The sequence below is a fragment of the Hyaena hyaena genome, unplaced genomic scaffold, assembly GCF_003009895.1.
Source record: "Hyaena hyaena isolate Hyena2069 unplaced genomic scaffold, ASM300989v1 scaffold_933, whole genome shotgun sequence".
Lineage (NCBI taxonomy): Eukaryota > Metazoa > Chordata > Mammalia > Carnivora > Hyaenidae > Hyaena > Hyaena hyaena.
In genome coordinates, this window is record NW_024081566.1 from 106,489 (window position 1) to 124,244 (window position 17,756).

Sequence of the window (17,756 nt, forward strand, 5' to 3'; positions counted from 1 at the left end):
GTATCTTTACAATCTCTTTTAGCTGTACTAGAACAGATGAAATATGAGATTCCAGAACAGTATTTTGGAAAATGGCAGTATATTTGAAACTAGAAGAGCATTTACATATCATTTGTAAAACAAAGTGTTCTATCACTATTGTCAGGAGAAAGAAATTGGTACCTGACATGAAGTATACACTATGTGTGTACTATTTAATATTGTGCTTTATTAGTAAGCATATATTTGGACACATTTAATTCTCTTCCTTTAAGCTCTTTTTAGGACACAGTTTACTTGTAGTAATAAAAAGTATTTTTCAAAATTTTTAGTATAAACTTAAGTTCTTTCCCCTGGTCACTCTTCCAAACATGATTTTCATGATTTAGAGGAGTATGCCTTCTAAGTGTATCCCCACTAGGACCGTACTATGCTAAGATTTTTGTAAAATCTTAATGTGAGTATTAGACTAGCCACCATTTATGGCATTTAATATGTGACAGCCATTGAGCTGAGCTCCATAGACATTGCCTCCTTCAATCTACACACAGTCAAGGTACAGGTACTATTACTGCCCTATCTTACAGAGCAAGCAGCTCAGACTCCTGCATTGCCAGTGTCATTGACCAACAGAACTAGGATTTAAACAGTTGTTTCCTTATCCAAACCCCACTAGTTCTTAGCTACCATATTTTATTACCTTGTGGAAATATCTAATAGGATGCTTAGTTCTTTACATAATAGCAGCTTGGCCTCTGAGCTAGGGAGCTAGAGTCACCAGAAATCAGTTTGTGTGAGGAGCTTCAGTACATGAGCCTAAAACATTTAAAGCACAGAAGTAACTGGTGAGCCATGCACTAAAAGGTATCTTTAGCTTTTTCACTATACTAGATCTTTCTTAGTTAAGGTAGTTTATAGTAACCAGTACAATTTTATTACCAGGTGTATGACTAGGAGGTGACACTGACATACTAGTTATTTAAAGACCATTTATAACACTTAAGGCTATTATAACTGCATTATCTGGAATTAAAGGAGCATATTTTATTCTAAACATTTTATTTATTTTTATGGACTTTATTGTTAATACATTTCAATCACATTTCAGTTAAGGTATGCTTAAGTATATTAAGTTATGTTCTTTTAGATGCAAAATGTGCAGAAGGGAACATTTTTTATTTCCTAAGGAGTGACTAAGAAATTATAGGTAGAATCACTGTCTTTTCACTTAGATCTCCAAAATGCATGGTGGCAACAAACAAAAAATAAATGCAGGCTCCATACACCTATTAATGTTGGAATTTCTCAGATGCATGTATTCAGTTTCACTTCTGGAAATAAAATTTAGATAGCATTTGTTTATTATAAGCTTTATTTGAGTTAAAGATAGAAAACAGTATAGTTTTATTTGCAGTTTAATGATGCAAGTTGTTAATGGCAATCTAAAATAGTTTACAGTAATTCCTTTTATGTATACTTTATCATGTTACCTTTTTAGACACAGGAAGCTAATCATTTATGAAGTTTAACAATAATCAGAAAATTGTCTTCAAAAGAATTTCCTTGAGTGTGTTGCTAAGTATAAAGTTCATAATTGCCAAAATACTTATTAAAAGCATGAACCCAAGTCATTAAATAAAAATAAGAGCACATTTGTAAAAAAGTGCTGTAGAAGGTGGTGCACAAAAATCATGCACTTATACATACTTTCCAAAAGGACGTAAACTGTACTTTTAGGCACTGTCATTTCTTCAGATTTTCTGTTCCAACAATATATAGCAGGACTTTTGATATCCAGATGCTACCGCAGGAAGGGGACTAAGGCAACCACGTGCAGAAAAGCTTGTGTGTAATGCAGAGAAAATACAAAGATTACATTCCAAAAGTAAAGGTTTGCAGTGATTGATACCTGAAAGGTGGAGTGTCTTTATATGATTAAAAATAAAATTCTTGAGAATGCCACCAGATTCATATGAATGATACTTGATATATATTCTTCACATTTAAAATGACTTGAAATTTTTAAACAGACATTTCATTTCTGCACTGTTTTATAGAGTGGCTATGTGGCTTCTGTACTTTACAATAACAGCTATTTGTGAGTCAACTACTTCTCCTAAACCTTAGTATAAAATGGACACATTGAAATATGGAATGTTTAACATATAGATAATTGGACTTCAAAAATGACAGTCTTCAAAAAATCCCCATGTTTTTTCATATTGCATAGCTGAAAATTCATCTACTTATAAAAGTGTTCTGTTCATTCAAGCAGAATTTTGCTCCAATCTCCTTCAGTTTCCTTCTTTCATACTGTATAGTGGATCCACAAGTTTATTGTGCACATGCATTAAACCTTAAAGAAAAAAAGCACAATTCTAGTTTTATTTTTAATTTTGAATTCTATCTCATTTACTTTAGAAAATAGAAGAGTTTGTAAGACACAATAAGTATGTTGGTTCCCATCTGATATAAAGTTTTATTGAAAAATGAAAACAGAAATGTTTCATAATATTTAGTTGTAACTACCTAGCAAATAGCAATGTAGTTATTTATGGAGCTGTAAATCTACAATGTAAACAGATTCTTTGGGAGTAACCAGAAGTAGAAGCAGTTCTGTCTTCAGAGCTTCAGTATGACAAAAATAACAAATCTGAATACTGACTTGATGAATATACTTTAGTAATATCTATAAGTCTGTTGAATTTGATCCTCTGGCATTTCCTCTACCGACTCCAGCTAGGGACTGAACTATTACACTAGGATAGCTTCAGTTCTCCAAAGTGTTTTACCCTATTCATTCATCTGGCAAATTATTTTCCATTATTTGGGCATGTGTGTTTACAGTAGGGGTGATAACAAGCCACAATGAAGGAAGTTAGTGAAAAAATCCATGGTACCATTAAACAGTTGAACAATCCATATTTACACGTTAACAAAGCAGTTAAACTTAGAATACAAGAAAAAAATAGAGCAGTCAATGCTGAACCATCTCTGACTCATAAGTGCTGACAATTCGGAAGCTGCCCACCTGGCAGAAATCAAGTACAGCCTTAACTCGTTGGATATAACAGAGCTAGAGACAGTTCAAGGAATCTTTGAATCTCCCACATTAATATATAAATTGTACATTTTTTCTGAGGACAGTCTCTTCACCAGATTTTCAAAGTGGCCCATGACCCAAAAAGTGAAGAGCCATGACATAGGAACCCTGGTTTTCCTTTTTGCTCTTAATACCTCTTAACACCTACATTCCATTTCACTTCAAGATTTTTAAAGTATAATTTGCCTGGCTGCTTCAGTGGGAAGAGCAGGTGAGTGTTGATCTCGGGGTTGTAGTTCAAGCCATACATTGGGTATAGAGATTTTTTTTTAAAGTATAATCTAGCCGTATTTTATCAATACAGTTTAATGGTTCTCTATTAACAAGAACTCTTTGCTGCTGTGTCAGCTCTGCTTTACATCTGTGGTATTGCTTTTGCCATTTCCTCCAAATCTAAATGGTACAATCCATTTTCTAGGACTTTGAATCCTATCAACTTAGAAGGTTTTCTTCAACTATGGTATTTAACTCTTTCCCTTAATATCGTTTCAACTTCCTGGGGTGATTTACAGAATTCAGTGTTTAGATGGTTTCATAGTCCTGTGTTCTCCCATCCATCTACCTGTCTGACTATCCACAGTTTATCAAACGCTTCCCAATGTACCAAGCACACTTCCAGACAGTGAAATAATGCAGTAAGCAAAACTTGAGCCCCCACCTTTATAGAGCTTTTATTTTAATGAAATATTTTATTTTTTAAAAATCACTTAATGAGCCAACTTTTTATGAAACTGAGTCACCTACTTTCAGATAGGGATACTTGTTACATTTCTTTTTGCTAACACTATGTGAGACTATTTGAAGACACCTGAGCCCGTTTTCATGGCTGATGGCCCTAACTATCTGGTAAATATAATTTATGTTTACCAAAAATATACATTAAAGGGTAATGTGTACAGTGCAGAAAAAATATTAATGAAAACTATTTACGACATGATTATCTCCAAACAGAACCAATCCTATTTAAAACAGGATTTAACTGAAAAGTTTCATTCATTTCAACAACCAATATGTAAAGAGCAGTAAAATGGGGACTAGGAAAAGCCAGGAGGAGAGGACACAACAAAGACCATGGTAATTTTAGCCATTTCATTTAGAAGATGCATCCTCTTATGGAGAAGCAGCTATAATAGGTTCATTCTACTTGATACAATTTATCATTTACTTACAGCTTTGATATTTGAAATAATACATTAGAGATTTAAAACACAAAACAGAATAAACAAAAGTTCAACTCTGTAAGGTTTAACTATATGGTAGCTGTAACTTTTACACATAAAGCGGTTTCCAAACTAGAAATTTTGAATATTTTATTATTGGCATTTTGGAGGACACAAAAAATTTACTATGACAAGGCAAAACTGACAACTTTCAACACAAGAATTTGACAGAAACAAATCACTGCTATTTAAATCACTAACAGACAAAAATAAACTGAGTACTGAGTAAAACATAAAGACTTCCTGACCTGGTACTAGAAGTGAAATGTCATAGGTTCTAAATATCAGTTTTATGGTTTTGGCTTAATCTGAACTCATTCAACCTCTGTCAAGCTACTGGAGCAGGGCCTACAAAGGATGAAACCAGAGAAATGTTCACTATGATGATGATGTGTTGAAAATATATTCTCTCAAGAACATGAAATACATTTTATATAAAATTAACAAAATCAAAGAAATTAGAAAACATTAATTAAACTATATTTTCCTGTGATTTACTTCTTTTAAAAGGTATACCCTGTATACTGAAATAAACTTCCATTTACTAATAATTTTTATTGTTTTAGATATAGTTAACCTAGATTTTCTTTTAGAGAGCTAAATTGAACCCTTTTAGGCACGTTTTAGTGATGGGAAAAAAGAGTAGTGATGTGAATGGAATATGAAGAATTATAGTTAACTACAGGATTCATATTCTCCAGTACATCTTGAAGTGATAGAATAACTCTGAAGATATGGAATATATGTAAAACTACATTTATAATACGTATAAATCTGTGAATATTCAATTCTACCCTATATTAAAATACCTTACTATGAAATGAGGTTTGACTATAGCCCATACAAGATACCAGTCTTGTTGACTGAGGGTGAAGGGAGGCACCCTGACCGAGGCTGACACCCTGAACCTCTTCAGAAATACATGCGGCCCCAAGGTGGAAAATACAGTGTCCTCAAAAGAGCAGTGCAGTGATTTTCCCATAAATAGTCTACACTTCAAAATGTTTCAGAAGAGCTTAGAATCTGGATAGGTGAATTAAAAGAACAAAATAGATATAATCACCTACCCCCTTTCTGCTTTAAATTACCTTTAAAATATGTCTATTCCTTTTGGAAGCAATACCTATTCTATGAGGAAGTAAAACAGTGGACAAAAGCCCAGACTCCAGGTAAGTGTGGTTTCATTTAACCAGCTCTGCCCACATATAAGCTGTATGACTTTGGGTAACAACATCTCTATTAAGACTGTTAACTCATCTGTATAAGAGTACCCACTTCATAGGATTGTGAGAATTAAGTAAATCAAGTATAATCCATTTAGAATAGTGCCTGGTCATATAATTATTGGCTATTATTGAGTATTTTGTTAAATATTTACGTCACATAAAAAGTAAACTTTTTCTATAAAAACAAACATAAAGTCTGAGAAGAACAGCAGTTTGATGACTGCTGGCATATTAGAATACGCAAATGTTAAAAGAATCTCCTTAAAACTGGCATTAAAATATGGAGATAATGGAGATTCCTTTTATGAATTTTTTTCAAGGAGTCTAATATTTGTAATGAAATCTGAAAGACTACATACATGGGTAAAAACTCCTTCCAAGAGCTGTCATATTCACAACTCATTACAGATATTTATGCTTTTACCTGTCAACTTATTAGACTAAGAAATTTTGCAGTTTGATACATTTGTGGTTTGGCAAAAAAATTTTTTTTATGGAAATATAAATGACAAAATAAATAGTAAGGATATGTTAAAGTGAATTATGGTACATCTACTTGACTATTATATAGCCATTAAAAATACTTTTGAAGAATATTTAGTAAAACAGGAAAATGAATGTCACAACAGTAAGTACAAATACAAACTATATTAAACATCAAAATTCTATTTGTCACTGTTCACCCAACTTCCATCATTTGTGTTTCAACCTTTAAGACTTCAGCCACATTCACATATTTACATGAACTATGGAGTTAATTTAAAAATTTCCTTTAAATTCACTTATAATTTAAGTTACATACTATATTTCATGAATGAGACACTGAAGAGTATAAGACACATTGTTTTATGTACCATTAAGAAAAAAAAAAGCTACCAGGTAACTGATAGTGACACCAATTTTAAACACATCCCAATTTCAGACAAAACAGATACGAAAAAAGATGTGTCTTAGAGATGATAAAATATGGTAACTTTTTTAGCCCTGTCAAAGAATTATATTCATGAAATAAAAGTTTGGTTCAGCACTTTTTTTCTAATACATGTTAAATAAACACCTAGTTACTAGAGTAAAAAAATTAAAAAATACATATTCATGTAATATCAGTAGTACACATAATTACATACTTTGTGAATTACTGATGTGTGTGTATGTATACTTATATGATCAGTTATATAATATTTTCATATCAGCTACAGGTATTTTATAAAGAGCACCTATTTATACAGCTTGTTTATTATGTGTACCTATATGAGGAATTCACTCTTAAGCAGAGAACAGCTTCTAAACAGTATAGTCCTTGAAAAAATCCTAAATCACCCATTACATCAAGCACTTGTGGTTTCACATATACAGTCTGGTACTTAAGGTTTAAGAATTACTGACATAAACTGCAGGAAGAGTCAACAGGAAAATTTACATGCAGAAGTTTGGGCAAACCCTTGCTTAGTTGCAGAGTTTATTCCATACTGCTTTGACACTGAATCATTATAACTGATACATGGGAAGAATTTGAAATTATGAAGAATAGATGAGATAGTGGGTGACCCAACTATCTGCTGATTAGGTGCTAAACATAGCTTGGCGAGGGAGGTGGGACAGGGAAACAATTAAAAGAAAATCAGAACATATATACATTTCCTTTTGGGTTATTTAATTTTGCATATACAATGTGAAAGTAAATATTAAATTTGGATTTCAAGAAAGATATTTACTGAAAATACAGACTGAAGATTCTCTTCGTGAAAAAAAATAGTAAAATATTCTGAAAGCAACTATTATCTGCAGTGAGACTTTTCTGTTCCTTAAAAAGAACTGGCTAATGTGTTGGCAAAATGCCAACAGGCACAGTGCAGGATATAACTCCATAATCTTACTAAGTTTTAACTCTCATCTACAATGGAACGTTCTCACAGTCAGCTTCTGAAATTTCAATGCTCACCTTTAAAGTATTTCACAGTTTTAACTCTTAATTCCAAAGTAGCATCTTCATCACACACAAAGATAGTTCGGGGATGCTGCTGGAAAGCAGAAACCGTCCACATGTGATTTACGCCTTCTTCTATTGCTTTGTAGAGAGCAAATGCCTTGTGTGCACCTGTTATAAGGATCATTACCTGAAAAATCATGACCAGTGCATGTTAATTAATTCTTAAAACATGTTTCAAATTACTAAAAAGCTCCTTTTTTAAGAAACAAAGAGGTTAGCACCAATATTCTTCTGAAGGTAAAATAAAAATAAATAGCTACATATTACTTCACAGTTCAAGGGTTTTATTTCTGTTCAAGGTAAAAGGCAAGCATAAACTGTTCTCTCTCTTTTGACTTAAGGAAGTAAAAAAGTATAGCTGAATATACCATAATGCATATAATTACTAATGCATTAGATACTGATGTGCAGAAGAGACTTGGGAGAATGAAGAAGAAAGAAAAGGGCTGATTTGCAAAAGCAGAACTACAGGTCAGCAAATAATTTATATAACCAAGAATGATATTCCAATTGCTCTAGTCCAGACAATCAAGAGTAGATATTACTTTGAAAGTAAGAGAAAGACACCTAAAGACCATTTTACTGAACATGTGCTATCTAAAATTGTCTTGAAACAAAAACTAGATGTCAAAAAGGATTAGAGATCTACTTAAATGCAAGAACTGCTCTTTAAGCACACATGACTGAGAATAGCCTTATGAACTATAGAAAATCCAAGCTCTTGGTCCCCATTTCCTAAAACTTAACGATTCAAAGAACATGTGCAAATGTAAGTGTATATGCATCAGAATGAATCTTCACCATTTTCAGCACTAAATCAATCCTATTTAATCTAAATAATATATGTAATCTTTAAACATGATTTTTCTCATTATAACGGTTAACTAAAAAATGAATATTAAAGTGGTTATAATTCAAAAATATAGTAACAACATAAAAATTCTGTTTTCCGTATTTTAAAACCAGACTTCTAAACCAGTAAGAAATTAAATATTAATGAACCAGATACTAAACTTATTTTATCAAGATTTAATACCTTTCATTTTGAAGCTATACTCATTACTGTTAGAGCCCATGAACTGAGAGATATGTATGAATTTTTACAAAAATTCTTATTGAGACTTCTTGTTCTTAAGTATAAAGATATAGGTTAGTGGAGAATTTAATATAGCATCACATAAAAGCTTTTGTTTTTTAAAACAAAAATTGTTTGATATAATAAGGTAATAAGGTATAATTATAATAAGGTATAATAACATGGATTAATAGATTTGTTAGTTTCCCTTGCTGGATATTATTCACCAGTGTTTTGTTTATTGTTAAAAGTAATATATGTGCTATAGAGGAGTTAAAAAAAAACCATACAGAGTCTTTGTTTCATCCTGTCTTCTAATTTATAATCTTTGTTCATCCTGTCTTCTAATTTATAATCTTTGGAGTTAGGATCTAGGAATCAGGGTCTCCTAAGTGATTATTAAGCAGTCTGGCAGAAGTCCTTAGACTAACACTTGAGAAGTCTCTACAGAGCTTCTTTCATCCTTCCTTAAATCTAATGATTGCTGCATGAAGGACATTTTTTTAGGTTATTTTAAGAGAGTGTCAAAATATGTTTTGATGGTTACAAAGTTCGAACACCAAGCTTAGCACTTTCCTTGAATTATCTCATTTATCTCCACAAAACACCATGGGATACTGTTCTTATTCACATTTCACAGAAGATGAAATAGAAGCACAAATATTCTGTTACTTGCCCAATGTTTTGGTAAGACTAAGATATAAACAAGAAGTCTGATTGCAGGGTCTATATCCTTAACTACATTAGAATGTCTCTTGAGAAATGAGAAAACTGTTAAAAAGTCTACCAATTAGGCAATATGAGCTAACAGTCTTTCATTATTGAAGCAAATAATGTAAAATGGTAATGGGAGAAGTGACAACAAATTTCTATGTCAAATATACACTGAAAAAACTGAAAAGACAAACATTTACCAATGAGAAAGGGAAAACACACAGCCTTACGAAGGGAGTAAAATGAAAGGAAGCTTTTGAAAGTCTGGAGTGGGATGAAGAATTACTCATTAGGGTGTGTGTGCAAGCCTAAGACATACACAACCTTTAACTGAGAATTCATAAGAAATATCTAGAAGAAATGAAAAAAAAGTTGCTCCCGGAATGGAATTTGATGGTAATATATGATTAGTTGTACTGTACCCGCTCCACTATTCTGAAGGAAAGTATTTCTCTCATGAAAAAGCTTTAGAGTTGCTCTTACCTGAAACCAAGTCTTTAAGGATAAGCAGGAAAGCTCCATAGAGAGAGCATGTCAGACAGTGATGGGGTGGTCAGTTAAAAGCTAGAAATTTGATAAGGCTGGAGTATAGGAAAAATGAAAGAAATGCCTGAATACTGGTTGAGATTTGATAATGGAGACTTTTTTGCCAGAGAAGCTAGGCTTCATCTTTTGCTAGAATAATATGGCATCGGAGACTCTTAATTACATAGGTAAGTAATAAACTGAACTATGCTTTTGAAAAAAATAATTCAGACTGTAACACAGAGAATATGCTACATAAAGAACAGATATAGCCATCATTTAGAATGGGTTTACAATAATTCTTGAAAAAATTGATATAAACTTAATAGGCAGTAGTGACAGAAGGAGGGCAGGATCCTTATTTACCTCTAGGTAATTTGTTAAATAGTTGGGATTTGTAGACTCATTTGATGTAGAGAAGATGCTGAGAATGACCCGTGTTTCAAACTCACATAAACTTCAGGGTGAGTGTTGTTATTCACCAAAAGAATGAATATTCAGAAGAAAGGCAAATTTGGTAGAAAGATAAATTTAAATTTTGGACAGTGTAAGCATGTAAGGAATCTTTAAATATCTAGATGTCAGCTGGAAGTTGGAAATATGAAATTTGAAGCTTCAGAATGACAAGATAAAGATATGTAGTAGAGTTACTGCTGTTGATTTATTAAAAAAAAAAAAAAAAAAAAAAAAAGTCATGCTCCAAAGCATGCAGGGTAGATACGTAGTTCCAGGATGAAACTCTAGGGAACAACAATATTCAAAAGGCAGAAGGAGGAAGAACAGCCTGGAAGCAGACTGAGAAGGAATCCCCAGAAAGAATGAAGAACGCTAGAGTTTTATGATGGAAGGAATGGTCAACAGTTGTAGATGATGAAAAGAGGCCCCGCTGGACAAGACCTGCAGGTAAGATGCTGGTTTTAGGAATAAAGAAATCACTGGTGGCCTTGGTGATTTTTAGTAAGGCAATAAAATCAAAAGAAGATTTTTAAGTTTTATTAGTTTTTCCTATGTCATGTTAATACCCAAAGCATTATAATTATATATGATAATTATAAAGATGTTATAAAAGTGAAAGAAAATGTCTCTTCTTTTGAAATTACCTTTAAAATATATGACAATATCCTTAAATATACCTCAGTAAAAACAAATTTGAATCCTTTGAAGGCAGGATTAGCTTCTGACAAAGAGCAAAAAGTCAACAAAAATCAGATCTGGTAGTTCAAGTAAATAACCACCTGTGGATAGAGCTAACCTTGTCTAACATGAATCATGAAGATTCAAACTATTCCCAAAAGTTATTAAATTCCCATTATATTGCAGACAGTGTAAGGTGCTGGATATATATGACCTATAAACTCACAGAGATTGTAAGTTAGTAAGAAAAAAGATTAAACCAGTAAACATACAACAATCAGAAACTGTGAAAAGTGCCAAAAAGGAAAAGAACAATGGTCTGAGAGAAAATACAAGTAACTCTGATTATAAGGATTATCATCAAGAATGGGCGTTCTGAACATTGAAAACTGCAAGGTGCCATTTCAGCAAAGCAAGGTCCAGAAAAGTAGAGCATTTCACACAGACTATTAGTGTGAAGGCCTCAAGCCATGGAAAGAGTGAAAAAGTAGTGATGGGTGTGATTCCTTATCTAATTGACAATTCCCAAGTCTTGAAGAAACCTGTAATAACTTCCAGGGTGTCACTTCCAAGGTGTGTACAGAAGGTCTTCATTAGCAAGTTGCTAAAATGAAGCTTCTTACATATGAACTAACTACTTAGAAATTTAGTTTCCTATTCAAATGTACTTTCCATTTAACAGGTAGCATCTGCCCCATAAATTGATACGAAATTTTATTAAGTGCATTTTAAAAAATATTTTAATTTTAAGTAACCTCTACATCCAACATGGGGCTTGCACTCACAACCCTGAGATCAAGAGTTGTGTGCTCTACTGCCTGAATCAGCCCAGCACTCCTTAAATGTATTTGATCTTAATGAAACTAAAACTGAAGAGCAGCTTATGTCACAGTTAAAACCACTGGCAAATGAAAATCTGTACACATTAAGCTCTTTAAAATTAAAGATAAGAAAAGCATTAAGTACCATGACATAATACTTGTTTTAAAATGCTATAAAAAAAAGTACTAAGGCCCCTGTAAAAATATTAAAGTCCTAGAATAGTTCTGCCATAATGATGATATAATCAGGCTGGGAGTGAAAATTGTGAGGTGAATGAGTGGCATCATAAAATTTTGTTGGAAAAACTGACCAAAAGAAAAAAAAATCAATGTCTAAATAACCCTCTCTTCATTCTAAGAATGATCGTAAGTTACATTATAACTTTAATCTTGTTAAATGGAAGATATCTATTTGTATAACTTTGTTTCATTTTTTAGAAATACAATTGGTCTAAAATTCAACTTAATTACTATGAAATTTCAATCCTTGAAAGGTCTTTCCTCATATACTGATCACTTTTGCATGAACTACATTTTGAATGGCAGTTCTAGGTGTATGTTCAAGTCTAGACATATTTACATTAAGATCACTTACTCATTCATCACAACTTGTCTGTACACTTTACTCAGAACCTATCCCACTTTGTTGACAGAAAAGAAAGGAGTTTCCATATGATGTAACCACTTATAATCATGAGCTGACTATAATCTGTTCTTTTATTCTCAGGGAAGGACAGGAAAGCCCAATTAAAAATTAGGGAGTGCCTGGTGGCTCAGTTGGTTAAGTGTCTGACTCTTGATTTCGGCTCAGGTCATGATCTCGCAATTTGTGGTTCAAGCCCACTTTGGGCTCTGTGCAGACAGTACAGAGCCTGCTTGGGATTCTCCCTCTTGCAAAAATAAACAAACTTTAAAAAACATAATGGTTCTTTAAAGATACCTAAAAACTAAAAACTAAAAAACAGGCAGGGTGTGTTCAGAGCTCTTGCCTTTTTAAGTATACTAAATTTAGAACAGATCCAGCCTTAGATGGGTTCTTTTTCTGTCAGAAACTAACTGGCTACCCTCCTACAGTCAAGATGTACTTTACACTAAATTATCCTGAGCCTCCAAAAGTAGTTTAGTGTTAACTAACCTTAGAGTCCTTTCACAAGATTATTTCACTTAAAAACAGACCATTTGACCGGTATGATTTTAGAAACTCAGACTGGAGTTAGGAATAGGCAAATGAAGCAGTATTCCAAAAGGAATGGTGCCTAATTCTTAGTTTACGTAAGCTCCAAAACCTTAATTTAGTTGAATTCTAAACACTGCAATGAGACTTACAGAAGCTACTGAAAGCTAGATAACAATTTACATTGTGAATAGGATATAACCAAAATATCACTTATTTGATGCCATATTTCCTCCAAAATCTATAGACATCAAAGAATATTTAATTCTTACTTCTCTTGCATCCATCACTGTCCCCACACCAACTGTGAGAGCCATAGTTGGCACCTTCGATAAATCTCCATCAAAATATTTAGCATTTGCCAAAATGGTGTCCATTGCTAGAGTCTTTAATCTTGTCCTTGATACTAAACTGGATCCTGGCTCATTGAAAGCGATATGACCATCTGGACCAATTCCTTTTAAAAGAAGTATACACACACATATACACATAAAGTAAATAAGGTTTCCCAAAGTTCAAGTTGTTTTAAAGAGTAAAGTCATAAACACACTCCCCTTATTTTATTTGATAGCTGAATTTCTAATGCTGCATGAAAATATTTGTTCCTGTATTTGATTCAACAAGTATTTCAATGTTCTCCATGTGCTTAGGACTGAGCAAGCATGATTGTAATAGCAGTAAAATTAAGTATTCCATTATATTTGCATTAACACTTTACAGTTTATAAAGATTTTTCACATCTCAACAACACACATATTAAAAAAATCTTAAAGATAGTCTTATTAGGCCTATCTATTTGCTTCCTCTCCCCAGCCTGTTTTTCAGCTCAAAAGAAAAGAAAACTCTGGGGGCGTCTGGGTGGCTCAGTCATTTGAGGGTCTGACTTCAGCTCAGGTCATGATCTCACTGTTCAATAAGTCGGGCCCCACATCGGAGGCTCACTGCTATAAGCTGCTGTCAGCATAGAGCCCGATTTGGATGCTCTGTTCCGCAGTCTCTGCCCCTCTCCCGCTTGCACTCTCAAAAATAAACAAAAAAAGGAAACTCTGACATTTAAGAATAATACATGACTTATTCAAGGTAACAATTTAGTAAATACGGAGACAAAACTGAAATCTAAATCTTAGTTTACATGCCTAGCATAGTGGTCTTTAACACTTTTAACTTGCTTGGTTCTGGTCTAGATGGGGCAATTAACTACTGCACCTCCCTGCAGTAGTATCTTCACTTGCAAAAATGTCTAGATTGGATAATACAGGGCAGTAATTTTCTTCAGACTTTTTTGACTAGAGACAAGAAATATATTTGACAATCTACACATGTGCACACATAAACACAAACAAATGTAATTAAAAACAAGAACTGCACGAAATAATACTTACCCTTGCTAGGAGACATTCTATTTAATTCTGTTTCATTAGCAAAACACACAAAAGGGAAATGCTAAATGTGAATAACTATATTTCATGATCTAATAATGAGTGACAACCACAACTTGAAAACATTGCTTTAGATAGACATACTACCAGCTAATATTCTAGGATCACCTCTAAATAATAGATAGGAACATAACATTCCTTATTTGAATGAAATTGGAAGTAAATATTTTTGTAAAATGAAGAATCTCTATGGCATGAATAAATCAAGTTTCACACATGTGTACCCTCCAAGCTAGTCAGATTTCTGACAACATCAATGAAAAAATAAACTCACAAGTTCTGAGTCAAAATACCTGTTACATCTATATTCTGCATATTTACTTTAATGGTAGATAGGTGTATTTTACTGACTCTTAACCTACAATTCTAACCAGTTTCTCCCAGAGTACAACAAAGCAAAATATGACCACAAATAACCTGGTTTTGATGGAAGAAGAAATGAAAATCTTAGGGAGCAGATATAAGCTACCAAAGTACTACATTTTAGGAATTTTTAATGTGGTGACCTCAAGCCTAACCTACAAGTGGTTAATATCTATGGATTTTTTCCATTAGTGTATATATGCTTGTTAACACATGTTTTAAATTAAAGATATGGATTTCTCTCTATATTTGTAAAAACAGTTCTGTTTCTCCTGTTAAGTGTACATCTTTACATTTTCCTATTTATGTATAAAGAAGAAAGGATAGAACCATGAAAAAAAAAAGTTCCAGAAAAAATAGGAAATCCTCAAGGATCAACACCAGTGTTCTGAGTGGTGATGTGGGTCATACAAAAGTGTATACAGTATGACAGAAATTATCAGTAGTGTCAATACAGTCCCTTACTAACCATGAGTAACTATCAGAAATTGAGCTTCCTGATATAAAACATTTTAAAAGTATTCAGAATATTTCACAAAGCTTTACAAAACTTTCTTTAAAACAATAATGAAATCTAACAACCATGGCAAATTCTGAGTCTTTAAGTCAAACTAATATATTAGCACCTTAATGAAATCTCTCTAACTCTAACTCCTTAGAGTCTAGATTACATGCCTCTCCTGTGTCCCTACAACTTTGTGGGGTAGAATGTAAATTTCACTGGTGTAAGGATTTCTCTTAATTACTCTATCCCTACCTCTTAGACCAATACAGGATACATAGGAGGCCCTATGTATAGGCTGAATAAATGAACAGATGGCCGCTATTCTTCAGTATTCTCAGTACAGTTTCTCCCTTCTCCTCTACGCTGCCCTGCTTCCCTCACAATGGAGGGGACTTTAACCTACTTTATATATCTCTCTGAGGCAGGATGATTATGGTCTAATAGTAAATACGTGTCCTTAGCTGAAACAATCAGAATTTCTCTCAGAAATTCTGAAAATTGAGCAAGGATGCAAAAAATAAAGAAGGTATCTAGAGCTGAGGTATTGATGATAGCACTGCAGGAGAGGGTCCATGAGTTCCTACTCTGGAGCTCTCAGGCTCCTTTGTTCTTGTTCTTTCAAAGACTTGGCTATTTCGACCCTTCTACCAATTCTGTGAGTTAGCCCGGAGTCATTCCAATTAATTCACTTTTGGTCCCAAGATAGGTTATACTTACTTTCAAACCAAAGAATCTAACCATATAGCCAAAGAGGAGGGTTAAAGTTTTCCCCTACTGTCTTATTTTTACTTTTTTAAAAACAGTATCTTAAAATAATTTTAAAGTTAGTAATACCTTTATAGTTTATTTAGAAAATTTTGTATTTGTGTATTTTATTGCTGGGGATAGGTCAGGGATTGCATGATACACTTTACTCTTTCTTTTAACAAATCTATCATCACTGAAAGAATGAGAACTGTAGAGATTATACATTTTCCTCTTTTTTCTTTTCCATTGAGGAAAGGGAATTCCTATTCTATTTACCAGTAGTAAGAAATGATGGGTTCATAGTCTTGAGTTCTTCTCATCCTACTATTTCCAGTTAAGGTGGAAGGAATAGGAAACCCATTTTGGCCTCAAGCCCAACCTGAAATCTCTAATCCAACTTTACCTTTATTAAGGCTGTTATTTTGATCCCATTTGGCTCAGTTCTTAGTGTTTTTAATAACCAACAAACCCTGGAACAAAAGAAGGGTAAGTGATAAGACCCAGATACCAAGCCTCATCTTGAAAATCCAATAACAAACCAAGATCAACAAAAGCAAAGAATCAAATGAGATTCTTTCATGAGTATACATCCAATAATAGGGTACCCCAACAGGAAAAAGTTCAAAGTAAATGCAGTAAGCTAACCCTTCTCCCTGTATTCACAGAATAATTACATCCTTTGGATGGTAAATATAAAATGGCAGACCCTGGACCATGACATGACTACAGTGAAGATGTTAATATAAGAGGCAAGGAAGTCATCTTAATATATATATTTTGGTCAGGGGAGAATGACTGCAGGAAGCTTAAGACAAAAACTGGTTAGAAAACAGGGTCTTTCTAGAAGAGTCAGTCATAAACATAAATAATTATAATTTATACTCCATCTGTTTCAAATGGAAAACTAAGGCAACTTATAATGAGGTAATATACCAAAAGCTAAAGAAATGAGGAGTGACTTAAATGGGGAATGAACAATGTCCTACTAGAAATCTTATATACGGGCACCTGGGTGGCTCAGTCAGTTAAGCATCCACTCTTGGTTCCCGCTCAGGTCATGATCTCATGGGTCGTGGGATCAAGCCCCACATCAGGCTCTGAGCTGACAGTGCAAAGCCTGCTTGAGATTCTCTCTCCCTCTCTGTCCCTCCCCCACTCTCTTTCTCAAAATAAATAAAGAAACCTAGGAAAAAAACCTCTTTGACAAGGGATATTCAACCTTAAACATTACTTTAAGCTATAAATGCTTTCTGGGAAGCAGATAAAAAAGAAAATGGAGTTGAGTTATTATGATCTTCCCCCCCAGTAAATTCTATTTCCTAGTATTGAATCCCCAAAGGATTTGTCACATGGATCCTTATGCAAGGCAAATAAATTAACATGAAAAAAGATATTTAAATAAAAAAGTAAATAACATATTTTTCATTAAGCCATGTTTAATAATGAACCTCTAATAACTACCATGCCTTTTTGCATAATGGTAAATAAGTAAAAATATTTCTTGATATAACTAAAATATAGACACATTAAGTATAATTATAGTAATTTATAGTAATTCTACATGATTTTGGTATGGATTTTAGAAAATATGAAGAATGCATGGGTAATATATTCCTTTAACACTCACAAATATGAACTGCCTTAGTCTTGATATGGAAAGTACAAACAGTAATTATCTCAGAATTAAGCCATATGGACAAAACTGGAAAGCAAATGTTTTCCCCAGGGAGACTGAAATATT

The 17,756-nt window shown here is 33.2% G+C and overlaps 1 protein-coding gene across 2 annotated transcripts in view; it reads right to left on the bottom strand.

Moving 5' to 3' along the window:
- Positions 1-1,470: 1,470 nt before the first annotated feature.
- Positions 1,471-17,756, bottom strand: part of GNPDA2 (glucosamine-6-phosphate deaminase 2) — a 29,250-nt gene continuing 12,964 nt past the window's right edge. For both annotated transcript variants that reach the window (XM_039221038.1, XM_039221037.1), the window contains 3 exons: positions 13,234-13,418; positions 7,471-7,645; positions 1,471-2,335 (listed from right to left, as the gene is read on the bottom strand). In XM_039221038.1, coding sequence (XP_039076969.1) covers positions 2,274-2,335; positions 7,471-7,645; positions 13,234-13,418 — 422 coding nt within the window. In that variant the 3' untranslated portion in view covers positions 1,471-2,273. The remainder of the gene's footprint in view (positions 2,336-7,470; positions 7,646-13,233; positions 13,419-17,756) is intronic.